Source organism: Osmerus eperlanus, chromosome 16, assembly GCF_963692335.1.
Source record: "Osmerus eperlanus chromosome 16, fOsmEpe2.1, whole genome shotgun sequence".
NCBI classification, from domain to species: Eukaryota; Metazoa; Chordata; class Actinopteri; order Osmeriformes; family Osmeridae; genus Osmerus; species Osmerus eperlanus.
This window is the reverse complement of record NC_085033.1, coordinates 3,898,222-3,917,395: the sequence shown is the minus strand read 5'-3', so window position 1 is coordinate 3,917,395 and position 19,174 is coordinate 3,898,222. Positions and strand designations below refer to the sequence as shown.

General features: G+C 44.9%; 3 protein-coding genes across 4 annotated transcripts; 2 read left to right on the top strand and 1 right to left on the bottom strand.

The window, feature by feature from the left end:
- The first annotated feature begins 110 nt into the window (after positions 1 to 110).
- Positions 111 to 2,412, top strand: cldn18 (claudin 18). Its single transcript, XM_062481734.1, has 5 exons — positions 111 to 390; positions 1,143 to 1,307; positions 1,495 to 1,660; positions 1,877 to 1,987; positions 2,098 to 2,412. Exons 1-5 carry the CDS (start codon positions 171 to 173, stop codon positions 2,195 to 2,197), a joined length of 762 nt encoding a protein of 253 aa, XP_062337718.1. The 5' UTR covers positions 111 to 170; the 3' UTR covers positions 2,198 to 2,412.
- Positions 2,413 to 2,691: 279 nt separating this feature from the next.
- selenof (selenoprotein F) lies at positions 2,692 to 7,624 on the bottom strand. The gene is made up of 5 exons (XM_062480788.1): positions 7,478 to 7,624; positions 6,684 to 6,851; positions 4,068 to 4,131; positions 3,780 to 3,829; positions 2,692 to 3,342 (listed from the first exon to the last, which is right to left on the bottom strand). Exons 1-5 carry the CDS (start codon positions 7,562 to 7,564, stop codon positions 3,211 to 3,213), a joined length of 501 nt encoding a protein of 166 aa, XP_062336772.1. The 5' UTR covers positions 7,565 to 7,624; the 3' UTR covers positions 2,692 to 3,210.
- A 320-nt stretch (positions 7,625 to 7,944) lies between these two features.
- On the top strand, positions 7,945 to 18,787 carry hs2st1a (heparan sulfate 2-O-sulfotransferase 1a). 2 transcript variants are annotated; one of them, XM_062480787.1, is made up of 8 exons: positions 7,945 to 8,427; positions 15,060 to 15,301; positions 15,543 to 15,628; positions 15,791 to 15,929; positions 16,155 to 16,252; positions 16,624 to 16,781; positions 17,064 to 17,310; positions 17,470 to 18,787. In XM_062480787.1, exons 1-7 carry the CDS (start codon positions 8,304 to 8,306, stop codon positions 17,288 to 17,290), a joined length of 1,074 nt encoding a protein of 357 aa, XP_062336771.1. In that variant the 5' UTR covers positions 7,945 to 8,303; the 3' UTR covers positions 17,291 to 17,310; positions 17,470 to 18,787. The 2 variants fall into 2 exon arrangements, with proteins under 2 accessions (XP_062336771.1, XP_062336770.1); XM_062480786.1 differs by having other exon boundaries at positions 7,947 to 8,427; positions 17,064 to 18,787.
- Positions 18,788 to 19,174: the final 387 nt, after the last annotated feature.

Sequence of the window (19,174 nt, the reverse complement as noted above, 5' to 3'; positions counted from 1 at the left end):
TACGTGGCCAACTCATGCCATGTCTCGGCGGGTGAAACTCGGAGGCCCCTCCCTTCTCTGCGTCAGTCTCACCACCACCCCGGGCGCTGCCCACCTCAGTCACACTTGATCTTCCTAAACCAAGCACATACACACACTCTCAGGCCCACTCAGCTCACACCGCAGAGACCATGGCCCCTACCGCTCTCCAGACAGGTGGCTTCGTCCTGGGGCTGCTCGGCGCGGCAGCCATCATCGCCGCCACAGGCATGAACAACTGGAGTGCCAAGGATCGCCAGGGCGACGTGGTGACCTCGGTGTACACCTACAAGGGTCTGTGGCAGGACTGTGAGACCACCTCCGCAGGAATGACTGAATGCAGGCCCCTCTACGGCCTCCTTGGATTCTCAGGTAAGGAGACGGGCTGGGAGAGCCAGCTCAATTCTAATTAGGAGGCCTTTTTTCAAGCAGAAAAGTTCACATGAATGCTGTTTGTCCCAACGTTAGGGACAACTGAGGCTGAGTTGTACTGTGGGTCTGATTTGACCAAGGTGGTCCCTTTGTTAAAGGTTATGCTTGAAGGGTGTGCTCTGTCAGATGTTGAAGTGTCCAGGACACCTATAGATTTGTAAGAGTCCATCGAAATCACAGCCGAGTGTGTAAGTGAGGGAGTCGATTTTTTGTAGTAAATATCGTTTAAAGAAAATACATTTAAATATATATAATATAAATACATTTTCAAAAACTTTTAAATTGATCATAAACAGTATGTTGTTTTCTTGCATGAACCGTAAGAACAAATAGGCCCAATAGTGAAATTGGGCATTGTTTTGCGTTGTTCCGTTTTTTATTTCCGTGATCTCCCCAAATGAACTCCTGCCCATGTACCTTGCTTGTACCTGTGAGTATTTACTTTAGCACCTGTGAATAATGGTAACTCTGCCAGGCCCATGCTCAGTCAACACTGTTATCAGTGACAAACGAATTAGCAACCATTAGATCAAACATCTCATTCATTACAATTAACTTTCTACTGTATAAAAATATGTATTTTGGATGGGCAAATATATAATGTATATATTGTTTGTTCCACTTGTTTGTCAGTGAAGTCGGTCTGAATTTGCCACAAATGTTTGTCTGCTGTGGTCTTGGTTGTCTCCCAGGTACCTTTCAAGCTGTGAGAGCACTGATGATCGTGGGTGTGGTTCTGGGTGTCATTGGGACAATGATATCCGTGTTCTCCCTGAAGTGCCTCAAAATAGGAAGCATGGAGGACTCATCCAAAGCTAAGATGACTCTTACTGCCGGGATCATGTTCATCATTGCCGGTAAGAGTGAGGGAAGTATGTACACTATTTAAATAGGGAAATTAAACAGTGAATGTTGATACTAAATGCAACCTCGGTTATTGTTGCCCTTTGTAACATATTAGTTTGTTGGTGGACTTGGGTACATAAAGATGTAATATAAATCTTCCCTTGCACGCTCACTCATTCCCTGCCTTCTATCTCTCAGGTGCTTGTGCCCTTGTAGGAGCCTCCATCTACGCCAATCAGATTGTGGCTAGTTTCATGATTACCACCAACCAAAACTATGGAGGGGGGATGGGGATGGGAGGAATGGGAGGGATGGGAGGGATGGGAGGGATGGGAGGGATGGGAGGGATGGGAGGGATGCCCAGGTAAGGAAAACATTTCCTTTATGTTTACACAGCCATATTTGGTATAGAAGACTTCTTGTCATATTCTCCACCCTTTGATCTTGCTGTGCCCTCCCCCACGTCTATTTAAAAGCATTTGACTGGCGGAAGCATAAGAGTAGTGGATATCTAAGTGAAAAGAGTGGATGATGATGAGTCACTTCGCTGTTAATCTGAATATGCTTTATCTCATGCCAGGTACACATTTGGGCCTGCCCTCTTTGTAGCCTGGATAGGCGGGGCTGTGCTGTGTGTGGGCGGAGTCCTGAAGTGTGTGGCCTTCAGAGGTATGCTGCCTGACAAGGCAAGGTTAGTACATCACGGTCAGTCATTGATATACAGAAGTAGCGTATGTTTTTGTTCAAAACTCTTGCTCAAATCCTAGTTTGTGATGTATTAACACCATGCCCTGTATCCAGCTACCCAGGAGTGACCTACAAAGCCCAGGTCCATAACAAACCTGTGTACGACGACGCTCATTCAGAGAGTGGAAAGAAAGATAATCTGAAATATGTATAATTTTCAATGTTTAGAGAAATCCTGCTCCATTTTCATATAGTACATGCTTGCAAGTCTTTTGTCCCACAGTACAGAGAGCAAAATGTATATTTAAATGTGTATTGTTTTATTGGATTTTTTTAATGCTGGTGTAAAAATTGTAGACACTTGTAAGCTATAATACTCTATTATAGCTCGTATACCATTGTGATAGCACATTTGTATCGCTAAGTTTCCTAAATAAATTCCTAAATGTTAAACTTGTTGCCTTGGCTGATGAGATGGAAATGTTCCAGTTACAGAACAACATCACGATGCACTTATAATAAATACATTGATAAATTGTAATACAATTGTAAACCACTAGACGGCAAGAGTGCTTTAACCTTTGCTTGCAAATGACTTGAATTGACTGCAGAAACTCATGAGCTTTACACAAGTTCCCAATTCAGGGAAAAGAGACACATGCATTGTCCCTGGGTTAAATAGCCCTGCCGGAAAGAAAACAGACAAAGTTTTTTCATGATCATAAATTTATTTTTTTGCTCCCCCCCTTACTTACACACAATCAGTGGAACCCAGCCTCTTGCCATAGCAAGATATCCAGAGTAGCACATAGACACATCAGACCTCACATTCCAGGTTTGGTTTACTGTAAGGCCTTCACAAAAGTGCGCTTCTCAAAAATATCTGCCAGTGGCTAGCCACCAGGACCCCCTCAGGCCAACAATCCCATGGCTGACACAAAGTTTTATGATCAAAAAACACTACAGATATCAGACGAATAGGAGGGGGGGGGAAATAAACAAATTACAAAAAAAGTTGACCACCAGTTTCAATCTCTTGCTTTAGGCTTACCTTGAAATCGTTTAAAGGCAATTCTACATTTCTAGACACTTGTGAAGATGAATGTCATTGTTGTCAGGTAAAAAAAGGTATTTAAACAGTGCAGTCAATTGAGCAGTCTATCATAAATGGTGTGCTCTAGTCAACCACAAACAAATGTAAAAAACAAAAAAACACGGGTATAACCATTATATCCGCTCCAACTTCTCGCTCAGGAACTCCTCCACACTGTCGGTGTTCCACTTAAGGATGCTGAGTTCCTCAGCCATGTTCCCGTTATCGTCCAGCAGCTTGAGTACAGGGTCGGAGCCTCGCACGTACTGGAACCAAGCACAGAGGGGAACTATTAGGTCCTGACTAAGTATACAGAGTCTATACACAAACACACTTGTGTGTATTATGTCTGTAATACCTCAACATTGTGTTTTAAACAACATAGCACTAAGTTATAAAGGCAAGTAAATTGGTAGGTACTCCACCCTCCCACCCATGGTACACTAGACCCAAAATATCCTCATAAAACACCCGAGTGTGTAGCTAAAAGCATGTTGAAGAAGATGAACCGTAATATTGGTTGACATTTCCTGCATGTCCTCCCCTCTCTCCTCTGCCTTTACCGTTTCTCTCCCCCCTTCCTTTCCTGTCCATCTCTAACTGTCACTAACCAATATAGCAGAAAAATGAAAAATATATATATAAAAAAAATAATAAAAACGCATGAAGGAGAATGGCATGAAATCAATAAATCGGTATTTACCTTCACTTGAAGACCCTTGAACATCTTCGGCTTGTCACTCCTGACAAAAGCTATGGAGAAAGAAAAGTCCCATTTTAGCAGGTGCAACTAATAATGTTAAATGCTCCTGTAGATTTTTTTTACTGTGTAAAAGCTACCAGGTGTAAGGATGTTGGCGTTAAAAGGGCAGCTAAACAGTTGTGAGCCCTAACAAACACAGCTGTCCCAAGCAAACACAGCTGTCTCCTTACACAACCAGACACCAAGAAGGCTAACTAGACGGGCTTATCGCCCCTGAGTTACACTCACCTTGGACTTGGGGGAACCTCCCCAATTTTCATCCACAGACCTCTAGGATGGCCCCTGGATAGAGCTGTAAGGAGAAGAGCAGAGCATTAGTCTGACTCAAGATGTCTATCCATATTGATCTTGTACTGTAATTAGGCCCTGGGAGCTTGCTTACGCCCCAAATCTAATTAGTCAACTGAAATGTCTTCCAGCCAACTCCATCATCAGCTCCTTACTCCACCAATGGCTTATTGAGATTCATGATCCGTGTGTCTATGTTGACCTACCGCTAGTCAGATGGTTGTAGCAGCTTATTGATGCTTGCATGTTAGCCATCAATACAGTGGGTCACTGTAACAGAGTAATGATGTTCTCCTCACTCAATACCTAAGAGCCTACAAGGTTCTATGATCACATCCTCCTGCAGACAAAATGAACACACTCTTTCTGAGAAGCAGGACCAGCCTCTCAAGACAATACATGTTCAGGCCTTCACCCTAATGCCCACACACAGAGAGGGGGACCTGGTGGCTGTGCTCTAAGATCATTTGATTCAGACAGTCTGATTCATAAACGTGTCCAGGCTATTTCTCAGGGTCATTAAACTGAGAATAGGAGGGAGGCTGACGAATGGCTGCTTTGTGGCTCACTTGTAATCAAACCTCCACACCAATATACAATAACTTAGAGGAAATTTGAGTGTCATGGCAGTATATCAGCATGGACTGGTATGCGGTAGGGCAAACTCATTTAATTACCCAGTCAAGCTGCCTTCCTTTAAGCCACTAGCATGACAAAATAGAGAAGGAAACGAATATGTAAAATATAAAACCCCGTTCCACTGATTCTGTACGCATACTTTAACCCAGGTTAACTGATCCTGAGTCATGCATTCTAACCATTAACTTAATAGTTAAAGATGCTGTAAAGTGGAATTGAAAATTAGTTTTAAATTCATCACACCACAGCAGGGCTGGACTGGTAATCTGGCATACCGGGCATGGTGGGCCGACGCACTTGGGGCCGATATGATATTATTTTTTATTTTTTTTACTTAAAATTGGCCATCGACCGGCCCATAAAGCACGGACAGCGGCCCATTGGTTAATTTTCCATACTGACACTGGGCTGGCCCAATCACATCTCTTAACAGGCTCCACCCCTCCCCCCCTGTTGTGTCAAAAAGATGGTGTACTGGTAGTTGGTGTCCGACCGATTGTGGTGGGCCGGTCTGAGCAAAAATGCCAGGGCCATTTTTTTGTCCCAGTTAAGCCCTGCACCACAGAAGAATGTGTTGTCAACTACCCATCCAAATTCGAATGAGAAAAAAAACACAGACAAGTATGTTAAATTAGGCTTTGAAATCGTGAGAAAATCAGCTTCTCTGCTTGAGACTGGGGGGGCGTGTCACCTGAAGGAGCTGAAGCCCCGCCCCCTTTAATTTATTGAATTTAGCAACAACACTAGCTAAATCAATTGCAGATATCAGAACAGACCCAAGTGCAGTCTCTGAGTGTTTTATGTGTTAATTACTTTGTCTTTGTACCAGCTGAGTAACAGAATGCAACCGTCTGTGATCTGACGTAGATAGGTTGCTGTGACGTAGATAGGTTTGGTTTTGCCCCGCTTAAACAAAACCTGAGCTGAAAACAGGAGAGAAACTGTCAACTGTCTTACTCCACATTTCAGTGCGACAAAGTTTTCACGCTTTGCACATGCCTTCAGGAACTCATTTCATACATATATAATGTACTGAGAAGCAAATCATGGAATTTGCTTTACAGCATCTTAAATAGTCATGTTCCATAACCCTGTGGTTACTTGCAAGTGTCTGAGCTTGCAGCCACATCAGTTTTAGGACTTCTGGAGAATGTGACGTAAACCCTTATTTTAATGGATTGAAAGCCTTTAGGTCAATGCTGGCATGCTACCCTAATGGGACATGAGTGACAGTAATGTTTGCTTGCAGAGAAGCAAAGGGCTAAGAGAGGGCCAAGCACAATGCTAAACCATTTCCTGAGAGGCATACTTAACAGAAATACAATGTGTTCCACACTCAGCAAGCTCCACTCAAGACTATGGAAAGGTCGCATTTCTGTTTAATGACGCAACAGAATGTTGAGCTTGGATTTTATTTTAAAGACAGACTGAGATTTCTCCAAGCATTTTGTACTGTGTTGGCAGAGGGTGAACTTTTGATAAAGGTTCATTGAAGAGGGGGGAAGCTTGATGCTTTTGGTGGCATTTTCAGGAGGTTTTAACACAAGCCAAAATGAAAATCAAGGCTGAGTTATAATCAAGAAGTGAAATGAGGTGTGCAGCTCACACACGCTCCCTGCGGACTCAGTCTCTGTCTCTCCTTGTTGCTAGGATACCACTGCAGTCAGGGGGGGGGAACAATCATTTGTTCCACAGCCTTTCTGTATCTCCTAAGTCTGGCACTGCAGGGAAACCTGTTGAGTGGCTGATAATTTCAAAGAACATGTATGGCGCTGGGTGGCCACAGCCAACAGTTGGCAATAACAATAAAAAACTGTAGTCAACTTTTATGAGATGCAGTCACAGCCATAATAAACATTTTGAACACTTGTGGCATGGAGGCTACTTCTTAAACCAAGTAGCTGATGATCCCCTCACCTTCCGGGATTCCATCTGGGCCTCCTGTTGACAGCATTGTCTACAGACAGGCTGGATCTGGCTCAGGCTGAACTCCCCCAGCAGGTCACAGGAACTACACAGGAGATTGCTGGAGAAACCCGTCTCCCTGCACGCCTCTGAGGACAGTTCTGCTCCATAGGCGGACAACTGAGAAGAGAAGAGAGAAGCATGCACACCGAATTATTAGGATTGGTTTTCCTCACCTGTTCCAACTAGACTTACAAACGTATTATGGTATATTGTGTATGTCGGAGTGCTCAGAAAAGTTTAAATATTTGTTTCCATATTAATGCCGATGGAGGAGTTCACATCCCTAGCTAAATACCCATTCTGTTTAAGGCTGCGAAGACCAGTCTAGCGAAATTAATCAAATCACCGACAGGAGGAGCGCATTCTGAAGATTTGGTCAGAAATCTCGCTGTACAGTAACGTTAGCTGGTTAGCTAGGATAGTCAGCTCACAAGACAGCTTGAATATAACGGACTAATTATACTAATATATTTGCTGCCTGGTAAAAACTAGACAACATAACGCTATAGATTTGTAGCTATCTACATCAACTGCGACAATTTCGATAAGCCACGTCATTCGAAGGATGTGTTAAGCGGCATAGCGCTGCCGCTGGTGGTGACAACTGGCTACGTAAGCTAGTCTGTCGATGCAGGGAACGCTGTTCAAAAACGATCCAGTGTTACGTCTGCAGATTGATTAGCTCTAATGTTCCTTACTTGGCCTGGATTTTAAAGAAAGCCTAACCATGTTTAATAACTTACTGTTTGTATAAGCGAAAGGAGCCACAGAAGATACACTTCCCCGGACATTTTGGAGCCGCTTTGATGCGGAAGAGAGTTTAGGACCATCTTATTACAACGAGGCTATGCTGTATTTTGCCTGATTTTTTGTTTGTTAATTTGTTAAAATAATTTTCACGCGTGTGTACATTCTACAGAAATTTTTATTTAATTCACATACACTATCGTAAAAACAAATAATACATCAATAATAATTCGCTATTTTCCATCAAAGTGCTTTTTGGCTTGGCAGAGGGTCGCCTTTCTTCTTTGCGACCGCCAGTGCAGTTACATTTCAGCTATGTGTGAACAGCGCTCCCTGTCGCCAAATCTGGAGAAATTGAAAGAAAATATCCAATCGCGTCAACAGGCGTTAGCTGCCGACGAATGAAAACCCTGACCATTTTAGTGGACTGTTGGAGCAACCAATAGCATTTATGATACGAAAAGTCCCCCATCGCCGACGATCGCTGTGCGGAGTAGCCTACGCTGAACGGGACAAGACTAGAAGACTGGCACAGCCAGAGGATCACAAGCCTCAATAACTACTCGTTAGAGGCACTATAATCACAAACGGGGTGCGTCTTGTACTGTTCAATGTTTTGAAAGTACAGTATTTTATAAACAAACCCGGTTTACCCAAATCTTATATTCTCGGATTAGGGATTTGATCACTGGATAACATCATTGGAAATACAGGGCCACCATGCACAGACACCCGCTCTCCTGGTAGCAAATTGCCAACGTTATACTGCCTCTTATTGTTGTATTTCTGACATGGAATAACACGTTTTTACTGGATTGTTTGATGGGGCTACTAAGGATCATGCTGCCGCCCAAGTTTCAGCTTCTGGCGCTATTGGCATTCGCCGTAGCCATGGTCTTCTTGGAGAATCAAATCCAGAAGCTGGAAGAGTCCCGAGGAAAGCTCGGTAAGTACCGCAGTCGAACCATTCTGATCCGGCTGGCTGAGGTGTCCTCAGTCCGTTCTGAGCGGCTCCAGGTCATAAAACATAGACATTTATTAAAATGAATTAATATCTGTTAATTGATAGAAAATACACGGGACTAACATTTAAAATAATTCTCCAGTTGACGGGTATCAGGGAAATCCAGCACTGGCAATTAATTTGACACAGGATGTAGAGTTTTCAAACCTTAAGGTAAGCCTGATGGTATGTGATCAGAAAGTGCCTTGTTGGGCCTGGCACATGCAGCATCCTTTGATTTCATCATGATTTTCTTAGTGAGCAATAGTGGACATAGTCTATACTGGAACTCTGTCTAGACAAACCTTATGTCCAATAGTGTGTCCACAATTTTTGGAATAGAAAACAGTTTTCCCACTATAGGCACTTTAGGCACTCTAGGCCTCAACAAAGAGAGGGTTATTGCATTAATCCCAACACTGTAGGTTAGGGGAATCCCTTCTAAGTGGGGGCAGAAACTGTGTGTTTTCATCTCAGGTCCAGTTCAGACCTCAAAATAGAAGAAACTAAAGACCAACTGAGAGTATATTACATCTATTTATCTCTGCACTGTAGGCGTAATGCTTCTTCTCATTGCATAACACTTTCAGAGCTGTATGTTTGGGGTGTGTGCATGTGATACTAGTTATACTACTGTACAGAATGAGTCTTAAAAATGCTGCTAGGTTGCATAAGGATAAGATGTTGAAATCAGATATGAGGAACTGTCTTTTGCCTTTCGCTCAACCCTAAGAATCTGTTGACTTGGCAAAACCTCTGATGGATGGCTCCAAGGAGCAGACGTCTGTGTGCTGGAGGCCAGAATGATGTGCTGCCTAGCCAAATAGTTGTGAGGTTTGACAGGGGTGGTGTGATGGACAGCTCCCAGCCTTGTTGGACCAGATGCTGCTGAGGTGCTACTGGTCTGACCCCAAAAGAATGATTTTCTCTTTTGTTCTTCTAATGTTAATTGCAAATTCCTGTGTAGCCTTTCCATTGTACCTGACTCCTTTTCTTATTCCCCTACCCCTGTTTGGGTCTCTTTTTTTACACCGAAAGTAAATCTCTTTTCCAATTTAAAGTGTCCAGCAGGGAAGCAAAGCTAATTGCCTGGAGTTTAATGAAACCTTGCTGCATTGAAATCATGCCTGCTGGGGTGAGCCTGCTCTTGTATTATCTGACAACATTCTCTCCCTATGGCAGGCCCTTAGGCTAGGTCAACAGTGGCAGAGACGATGAGGCAAAACGTGAGGTGCTCAGGGTCCAAATGCATTAGGGGGTAGTAGAGGCGTACTGTGCCTCCCTGTAACTCTAGAGGCGAGTCACGCTTGGCTAGGAGCAGCACAAATAGAAATGTTGTTTATAAACCTGTCACCTTATGACCCGTGTAACTGAAGTGTAGCACCACACCTGTCTTTTTCACCACTTCTCAGCCAGCTTGTTTAGACATGACGACTTGTGTTTCCACGCTGTAAAAGGCTTTGGCTATAGTCAGATGAACTATTGCTACGTAGGCCAGACTCCCATGAAAGCCCTCATCTTGCCTCTTCCGCTTCGGTTCTGTTTCTGTTACCATCATCCAGAGCACTCAGATCCATGTTTGAACTCTATTTGACACAGTAGTGAGCTTCTAGCCTCCCTGCGGGTTATAAAAAGGCTTGAGTCATTCACTGTCTGTTGGCTGGCCTCCTCTACACAGGCCTCTGTAGCTTTATTGTAGCGTCTCCTGGTCCAGAGAGAGTCTGTCACTCAGCACTGCTCCCAACCAGGCCACCACAGAGCCTAATGGAGGAGAGCACACAGTGAAAACACAGGTGTCAGGAAAGGATCTGGTGTGGACAGAAAGAGTGCTAATGGTGTCAGCTCGAGCTTGGGGAACGCACGATTGGCACCGCGCACTTAGCGAAGAATGTGTCCCCTGAAAAGTTGTGTGAGGCTGGCCGGATAGTAAGTCCATCCTGCAGTTGGAGGGACGCTGACAGACAAGCTTGTCGCGTTGTTATGAACTGTTTCGCACCCTCGGTGTAATTGAGACCAGTCTCCTAGCAGCCAGCTCCCTTGTCGCTCTCGCAGGGTTGTAACAAATGATGCGGTCGAGGTGGTTAAGCATGCGTGAAAGCAGGTGGGATTCCTCCACAGAAGTGATTGGAAGCGGGTTACAATAGCTTTACAACGCTGATCAGCATTCTCTTTCAGAATACAGACCTGCAGCTTCCTCTGTCATAATCTCTCGTAATTATATTAGTTTCATCAGAGGGCGTCTGTTGCCAGTCAATAACCATAAACAGCTGCTTTATCTGGGGTGTGGGTTGCTGCTGGTAGATTATAGACTAATCCTTTGTGGCCAAACAGCAGGGCTGTCAACATGTTTGGATACATCCTCTGCTTCAGAGCAGAGTTTTATATCAAAGGGGAGGAGGAGTGGGGAACTCACATTACATTTTGGTCTCATTGCAGGAATATTCAAACCCCTAGCCGCTCCAGTTGTAAGTCTTCCCAAAAAGAGGGGAGAAGATGTGCCTGCAGCGCTTTACAACCAATTTCATCAGAGAGAGAGAGAGAGAGAGAGAGAGAGAGAGAGAGAGAGAGAGAGAGAGAGAGAGAGAGAGAGAGAGAGAGAGAGAGAGAGAGAGAGAGAGAGAGAGAGAGAGAGAGAGAGAGAGAGAGAGAGAGAGAGAGAGAGAGAGAGAGAGAGAGAGAGAGAGAGAGAGAGAGAGAGAGAGAGAGAGAGAGAGAGAGAGAGAGAGTGTGTCTCTGTGAACTGCTCCACTTTTCTCCATCTCCGCCTGCACCCAGTGTCCCCAGCTGTGGTCCTGCCTCTGCCTTCATCTTGTTTGCTACCTCATGTCTAGTGTACCAGCATCATCATGTTTGTGCTTGACAGTTACACTCTCTTCCTCTTTAGCACAGTACCCTGCTGGCACTGCCTGTCTACCAGCTCCCCAAAGACCTCTTCTCAGCTCTGAAGTAACGTGTCACGTAGAGGACACTTGGCCTCCTCCGGATGTTTCTGTTCATGAGTGATCTCCACCAGTCAAATACTTAGGCGACTGTTCGTGGGGATCCTGATAGCGCTGAGGATGGGCAACGTTTACATGGCTGTTTACACGATGCTAACCATAGACCTAGTAACCTTAGCTAGGTAGTTTACAATGGCATTAGCCTACGTATTAATCAACATAATCAGCGCCCTACTGACACATTCCTGTTAGAGGGGCGAAATCTCTATTAGGCTTTTTTGGTAATGTGGTGGGTCCTATTAACCTTTCCACCTTCTTTTAATTGTTCTATGAATAGCTGCCCTCAGCTCTGCCCGTTTTCCCCAGGCACCAGTCTATGCATTATTAATCTGAAGCTGTTATGGGCCGAGAAGCAGAGAGGGGTTGTTGTAGTCACTGGATCTACATTGTTATGTAAGCTATGTTTGTTTCTATATTCAGATAGCTGGCAATGCTGTGGTTTTTACTGCATTGTACGTCTGTCAAACTCTATTTTTGTGTTGGTCTGGGAGAAAGGTTTGTGGTTACCTACTAGGAAAAGATTCTATAGAAATACATTGGGTTTCAATTTCCCTCTTATTTTTTAACAAAATCGTTTGAAGAACAGATGGCTTTATAAATGTTGGCTCATTCTCCCGCTGATTCAGTGACAAGTCTTGTCAAGGCAAGATCTGGTCAAATCGATTCTACACCCTGACAGCTAGTGGCCCTTCTTAACAAGGCATGTTAAGTTAGATAGTTATTAGTGCTAAGAAGCTGCCATCTGTGTAAACTGCTCTATAATCTCCTCTAACTGTCAGTCTGTGCTGTGGCAGACAGACTGCAGGCCTCGCGCTCACTCACCTGTCAGAGCGATGTGATGTGCCGGGATGGCTGAGTGAAATGACAGGGCTGTCTGTGATTAGGCCTGACTTGTCTCATTTGTACGAGGTGAACATCACTTACGAAGATATTGCCCATCCTCCATTCAATAGAACACCCAATCAGAGGTCTTCAGGGTTCACTTTCTCTCCGTAATTATACACTCTGCAACCTGATTTGTAATTGCAGGAACCAGAACCAGATCCATGTCCAATGTCCATGAAAGCTGACTTGTGTCCTGTCTATTAAATCAACAATAGAAGAATGTTACGTGTATCGTCATTTACAATAGAGATTTAACAGGCTGCAAAAAAAAAATATCTGGTTCGAAAGAATGGGTTTTCACCTCAAAGGCCAAAGTTGGGATTGTGTTTGTGCGAATGGAGAAGCCAGTGAGCTGGGCTACTGGCACATGGATCTTCATCCACTGCGCTGTCTGTGATGCTGCTGGAAGGCCTCCTCACAGGAACCATCATTCGACTGTCTCTCCTGATTTTCTGCCTGGTCTGTCTAGCCAGCCTCAGTAGTCTCTCGGCCCAGTCCCTGTCCTCTCTCCTCCAGCTGTCTAGACCTCAGCTGCCTGGCTGGATGTGAATGAGAGCTTTCATGGAGCATCAATGATTCATTTGTGACTCAATCCCAGGAAAATCCTCACCATCCCCCCGCTACAGTAATCGGTCCTAAAAAGAGCACTGCAAGGAAATAGAATTATAACTTGTCGTGCTGCTGTCATTTCTTCCTAAACATGTCACAGATGTGTGTGTGTGCGTTCGCGTGTGTGTGTGTGTAAAAGAGAGATGAAAGGCAAAGAGATGAAATGGAAAGAATCTTCCGAACGGGGGGGGGGGGGGGGGGGGTAGTGGCTGCAAGCTGGGCAAATAGACAGTGACTGCACTGTGTGTGTCTGTGTTGTTGAGCTCATCTCAGTCATTGATAAATCCAGAAGACAGCACTAAGAAGTCAGATCCGGGATTGTTGACTGTGTATATACGTTTTGGGAACACTGTTCATACACTAGCAATGCACGACTGATGTTCCAGTTCTCCCCCTAAACGAGTCTCAGACACACCTGCGCGTGTAATAATCATCCCTTAGCACACAAGCAGATCTTCACAAATGACCAATGTAGCTGAGTGTGTGTCGTGCTAATTGTCCCTTGTGAAGCACCACACAGCCCCCCCCCCCGCTTCTACCCACCCCCACATCTAAACCTGCGTTACAGGAGGATACAAAAACAGCACTCCATTTTTACAGCAGCAACCTAGATCTCCCTGTCATCCTCCATTGATTTTGCAATCGAGCGCTATTGAAGCAGAACCATAGATGGCGTATACCTCTCAGTCTGGTGATAGCCAATCTCTATTACCCTCATCCCAGGCTTGGGCTCGGGGGGCTAACCCGCTCAGGGATGGAGAGCTGTAGAGTATGATAGATTTATGAGGTGCCTGGAGAGAGGATCATCTTCTCTCTGTGTTTTATTATCCCATAAGATCTTACGAGATGGCTATAATACATGACAACCTGTCATTTGCGGACTTGGCGAACAAATATGAAGGATGACTCAGAATGGGCAACTCTAATCAAGCACGAAATTGCTTCAGTAAATATTTCCAGCTCTGTCTTTGGTCTTTGGATTGTGAGTCCGGACTAATAGGCTTTCTAGTAGTTCCAGTGTTTAAGGCTGTGTTTCCTTTTGTGAGGTTGTAATTATGGCCTAAATGCACAGAGACGAGGGCGGAACCAGCGGAAATGGGGACTGAAAGGAGACACCGTGTGTGGCGAAAGTGATTCAGGGCCATAGAGACAGCTTTTGTCCAGTAATTAAATGACCTCCGAGGGGCCCATTAAGCTTAAGTGTCTTTGGCGCCCTCTGATACAGTGGTTGGAGCAAAGCCTGTTCTTCACAGAGAGAGGACCACAGCCAAGTCCACTGCACTGACTCAGTTGTTGGCAGATATCGCACCCTTAATAAAGAGGAGTCAGTCGGACCTGTTGTTATTTGGTCTTCTGGTTAGAGGTGAGGGTAGGGAGAGAGCACTTGGAGTGTCTCTGAGATCTGATCTGAAAATCAAACGAGGCGTTGCAGAGTCTGGGATGAAGCCTTCAGTGGATGCATGGTTAACGAATGTTTAATGCATTGTTTGTTTGTTTGTTTTCTGAGTGACGGTCACCGACCGCCCACACCTGTCACACCCCTCGCTGCAGCAGACGGTTAGCCACAGTTGCTAGCGTGCAGCGGTGTGGCGTTGAACTCCAGCTTTGATCGGTCGACATCCGACAGCTGCCAGGGAGCGTGTAAACGAGGGGGCGGAGGGGGTATGTGCTGGGTATAAAGAGATGGGGAGGGGGGCGACGGGTGATCACAGATGACATCTTAATTGCCCCTCGGTGCCAGCTGCCTGCACGCCTGTGTCTCGGCCTGGCGTCGCGGCCCAGGTCCCACGGGTATTAGGAGCTCAAGTGTTGTGTTCCTGCGGAGATCTGAGGCATTGTTGTTACCAGCGTCACCGGTTGGCCTGACACTGATTCACACCAGGGGGAAAGCACATGAGAAGTCCTGTGCTATGTATTTCTCCAAGGTTGTTGGTCAATATGGTGTGTTTACTTCAAAACCCCATTGTTTTCAATGACGTATATGGCTATTAATATGTTAAAATGAACATAGCAGCTCCCACACTGTTGACTGTCAATTAGTGATCGACTGGCCCTTTTTAACCCTCTCCGTGCTGTCGGCAGAGCGGGCCATCGCCCGACACGAGGTGCGCGAGATCGAGCAGCGGCACACGCAGGACGGCCTGAGGGAGCGGGAGGCCCCGTCGACGGGGGCCGAGGACGTGGTGATCATCTACAACCGCGTCCCCAAGACGGCGAGCACCTCCTTCACCAACATCGCCTACGACCTGTGTGCCAAGAACCATTTCCACGTGCTGCACATCAACACCACCAAGAACAACCCCGTCATGTCCATGCAGGACCAGGTGAGTGGGGCTGGATGGTCCGATGTTTAGAGATGGAAGGGGATGCGAGTTGTCACACTTCCTGCTGTCAGGTTGTCCACTCTTGGCCCTCAGGAAATTGCTTTGACGGTGTTTAGATACTACACTTAGCAACCCTCTGATCGGGAGATGCTAGAGGACCAGTGTGTTGTCGAGGAGAGGAACAGAAAGGAAACGTTGAAGATTGGTTATTGGATGTTTGTTGTCCTGTCTGTCTGCTCAGGTGCGATTTGTGAAGAACGTGACGTCGTGGCGGGAGATGAAGCCGGCGATCTACCATGGACACGTCTCCTTCCTGGACTTCACCAAGTGAGAGCTACATATAAGCATGGGGGGGGTCAGGTGGCTGAGCGGTTAGGGAATTGGGCTAGTAATCAGAAGGTTGCTGGTTCGGAATGGAATCACCATTGTCTGTGGTGATGCAGGTAATTGCATGGTCGCTCTTCAACACAACCTTTTCTGTTGGTCCAGATTTGGGGTGAAGAACAAACCCATCTATATTAATGTAATCCGGGACCCAATCGAACGCCTGGTTTCCTACTACTACTTCCTGCGTTTTGGGGATGACTACAGGCCTGGGCTAAGGCGCAGGAAACAAGGAGACAAGAAGGTCTGACTCACACTTATCAACTAGCAGAATATAACCACCCTGATCTTGTTTACTAAAATAAATAAATGTCATTTCTGGTTTTAAACTGGTCATCCAGGTTCTATAAAGTGTTCGTAATGTGATCAAGTGGAGGGTGCTATGGACTTGAAACGTGTTATAAAACGTGTGAGCCTGTGTGCTAGTGGTTGTTGTATTAACCCGGGAATGTGTGTGTGTGTGTTTCAGACGTTTGATGAGTGTGTTTCTGCGGGAGGCTCGGACTGCGCTCCAGAGAAGCTCTGGTTACAGATCCCCTTCTTCTGTGGTCACTACTCCGAATGCTGGTATGGTCTCCTCGTTCTACACCTGGCCACCAGAATGTCAATGTTTTGTCAACTGTAAGAATCTCAATTCTCACAGTTGAGAGAGTAGTGTTGGTGCTGCCGTTTTGCTGTACCCCTCAAGCTTTCTGTAAGCTTTTAGCTAGTCTTGATGCTATCTCTCCCTGATGATACCAATCAATTTCCCTCCCTCTCAACTCTCCCTCTTTTCCTTCCACTCTCCATTACCATCCCTCTCCTCTCTCCCCTCTCCTCTTTCTAATTTTTCTTATCTACTTCCCCTTGCAATCTGTCACCCCCCCCCCCTCTCTCTACCATCTTAACCTCCCCTCTCTCACTCAATTCTCCTGTCCCTCTCCATCGATCCTCTGCAGGAATGTAGGCAGTCACTGGGCCCTGGAGCAGGCCAAGTACAACCTGGTGAATGAGTACCTGCTGGTGGGGGTGACTGAGGAGCTGGAAGACTTTGTCATGATGCTGGAGGCCGCGCTGCCACGATTCTTTAGGGGCGCCACAGAACTCTACAAAACAGGTACACTGCAATGGACTCCCATAACGCGATGAAACCTGGGTTCACACAGACATGGAAAACCTGAACAATTTAAACAGTTTGGATTTCCAAGCCACAAAATGTTCAGCAAATAATGAAAAGTATTCCTTTATGCACAAGAGTGTACATGCAAGGATGTAATTGTAAGTAATGGTAATCCATTGGTCCATGCTGTGGGAACCCTGGAAAAACCAATGCACATACTGTATACTTATGACTCCTGCTGTGTTTCTGATTTTGTACTTTAAATCAATCTTCCCACAGGTAAGAAGTCTCATCTGAGGAAGACCAGCGAGAAGAAGCCCCCCACCAAGGAGTCCATCGCAAAACTGCAGCAGTCAGCCATCTGGAAGATGGAGAACGAGTTCTATGAATTTGCCCTGGAGCAGTTCCAGTTTGTCCGAGCACACGCCGTCCGAGAGAAAGACGGGGAACTCTATCTGCTCGCCCAGAACTTCTTCTATGAGAAGATATACCCCAAAACCAACTGAGGCAGAGACACACAAGAGAAGTACATCTGCCCAGTCACATTCACTCACCAGGGACAGAGAGTCATTTCCGCCAATAAACCTTTACATCCACATGGGCTCATCTATGGAAATGCCTGTCCTCAAGTTGAGTCAGCAGTTTCTGAATGTTGTCTTTGAAACGGACTCCTCCATCTCCACAGTAACCAAACAGAACCAAGAGGTCTTCTACATGTGACATTGCCAGGAGGTCATGTTCCCACCAGTCCACTGGGCTCCTTTTTCACTTCCAGGTGAAAGGTCACTGGAGCTTGACTGACACATGGCTAGAGACAAGTTGGCTCTGTCTATATGGTACCTGACCAGACTTCAAATCACATCACATTAATAGTATACTCCTTCCAAAGGGGACATATTTGGGATGGAGTACTTGGTTGTCTGTTCTTGCATTTCTACCCTGCCCCCGCTATCATTATCTATGGAAAAATGGTCATAAACCTTTTACCTTAGAGAGTCAATTTAGTGTTGAAATGACAGCCCTGCTCCACAAGGAACTCAACACTTTCAACTACTGTGCTATCTTAGCGTTTTCTTATAAACTGAAGATACTTTTATGAAATCTAAATCCTGTGAACATGGACTTCATTGGGTGGCAAACACCCAACTAACTACTATTCATGTCTGTGGTACTATTGTGTGTTTTATACTGTGTTCATGTTACTGTTTTATGAATCTTGTACACTGTTACCGAGGATTTTGCCAAGGTGATATGGAACTGTTTACACATGTGAAATATGGAAGGTTATTACAAAATAAAACTGTTGTAAATAATTACTACTTTCAGTACAAGCTGGTGATATTATGATTAACTTATGTTTGCTTTGTTAACAGCTTTGTACGTGTCTGGTCTGTACATTTCTTTCAGCTTTGCTCTTTGTTTTATAGTTTTGGGATATTTTTTTTTAACCATTTTGTCAATTCAGAAATGTAGGTCACATGCATCACTGTGCTGCTAAAATGCTATAATATTTACATAACCATAGCCAGAATTTACCTAGTTAGGATCTCCTTTATATTTCATTGTTTTTCCCTTTTATTGATTTCTAATCTTTGGTGTGCCATTGTACTTGCAGTATAGCTGCCTAACAAAAAGGTCCACAGTATTCTCCAGGTCTATTTGGTTCACGCCGAGAGGCCATTATGAAGAGCAAAAGGACTGAGAGGAGACTGTAGGTCAGTCATTACCTGGGATACACAGAAGTATAGGCCTACACAATAGGCCTACACAATAGACATTGTACTTGACTTCTTGCGTTAAGGTCTATTTGAAGAGGCTGCTGTCAAAGGCTTAGTTTCTTAGCATATTGTGCCTTGCTCCTCGCCTAAATAAATTGACTTTTTCTTTCTCTTTGGCAGTTTCATCTGCTGGAATGTCAACATCAACTTGTCTTGTTTATTTCATGCTTAAGTTTATGTTGCCAAAAACAAACAGAATTTAATAAAAACAATTCTGATCTTTTATATGCATTTTGTCAAGCTATTATTATACATCATGGCAGATTATATAGGCCCCATTGACTTTTTTATTCAGTCTCGTACAAGGACACATGGTTGCAGGACTCATTCTTTTTGTATATTTGCCCGATTATTGCGCCACCTATCGGGTTAATCCCCATGGGTGTGTAGTGCCTGTTCTGACAAGTTTCAACGCTGATGTATCTATCATCGAACATCATCTATCATTAAGTGGAAGACTAATAATAATAATCCTCACGAAAACAATTGAGCTGTACTGAATATGCAAAACAACCCAATACATGTCATTAATAGACTGCTGTTCCCACAGCTCGCTGAAGGGGGAGCTTGTAGGCTATGTGTGTGTCCTTGAACTGCCTCACTGTTGGGCTA

Bases quoted from the DNA above. Each gene is read 5' to 3' on its own strand.
- cldn18 (XM_062481734.1), top strand. From the start codon at position 171: ATGGCCCCTACCGCTCTCCAGACAGGTGGCTTCGTCCTGGGGCTGCTC. The intron at 391-1,142 runs GTAAGGAGACGG...GTTGTCTCCCAG, and splicing joins CGGCCTCCTTGGATTCTCAG to GTACCTTTCAAGCTGTGAGA. The intron at 1,661-1,876 runs GTAAGGAAAACA...ATCTCATGCCAG, and splicing joins GGGATGGGAGGGATGCCCAG to GTACACATTTGGGCCTGCCC.
- hs2st1a (XM_062480787.1), top strand. From the start codon at position 8,304: ATGGGGCTACTAAGGATCATGCTGCCGCCCAAGTTTCAGCTTCTGGCG. The intron at 15,302-15,542 runs GTGAGTGGGGCT...CTGTCTGCTCAG, and splicing joins TCATGTCCATGCAGGACCAG to GTGCGATTTGTGAAGAACGT. The intron at 16,782-17,063 runs GTACACTGCAAT...ATCTTCCCACAG, and splicing joins CACAGAACTCTACAAAACAG to GTAAGAAGTCTCATCTGAGG.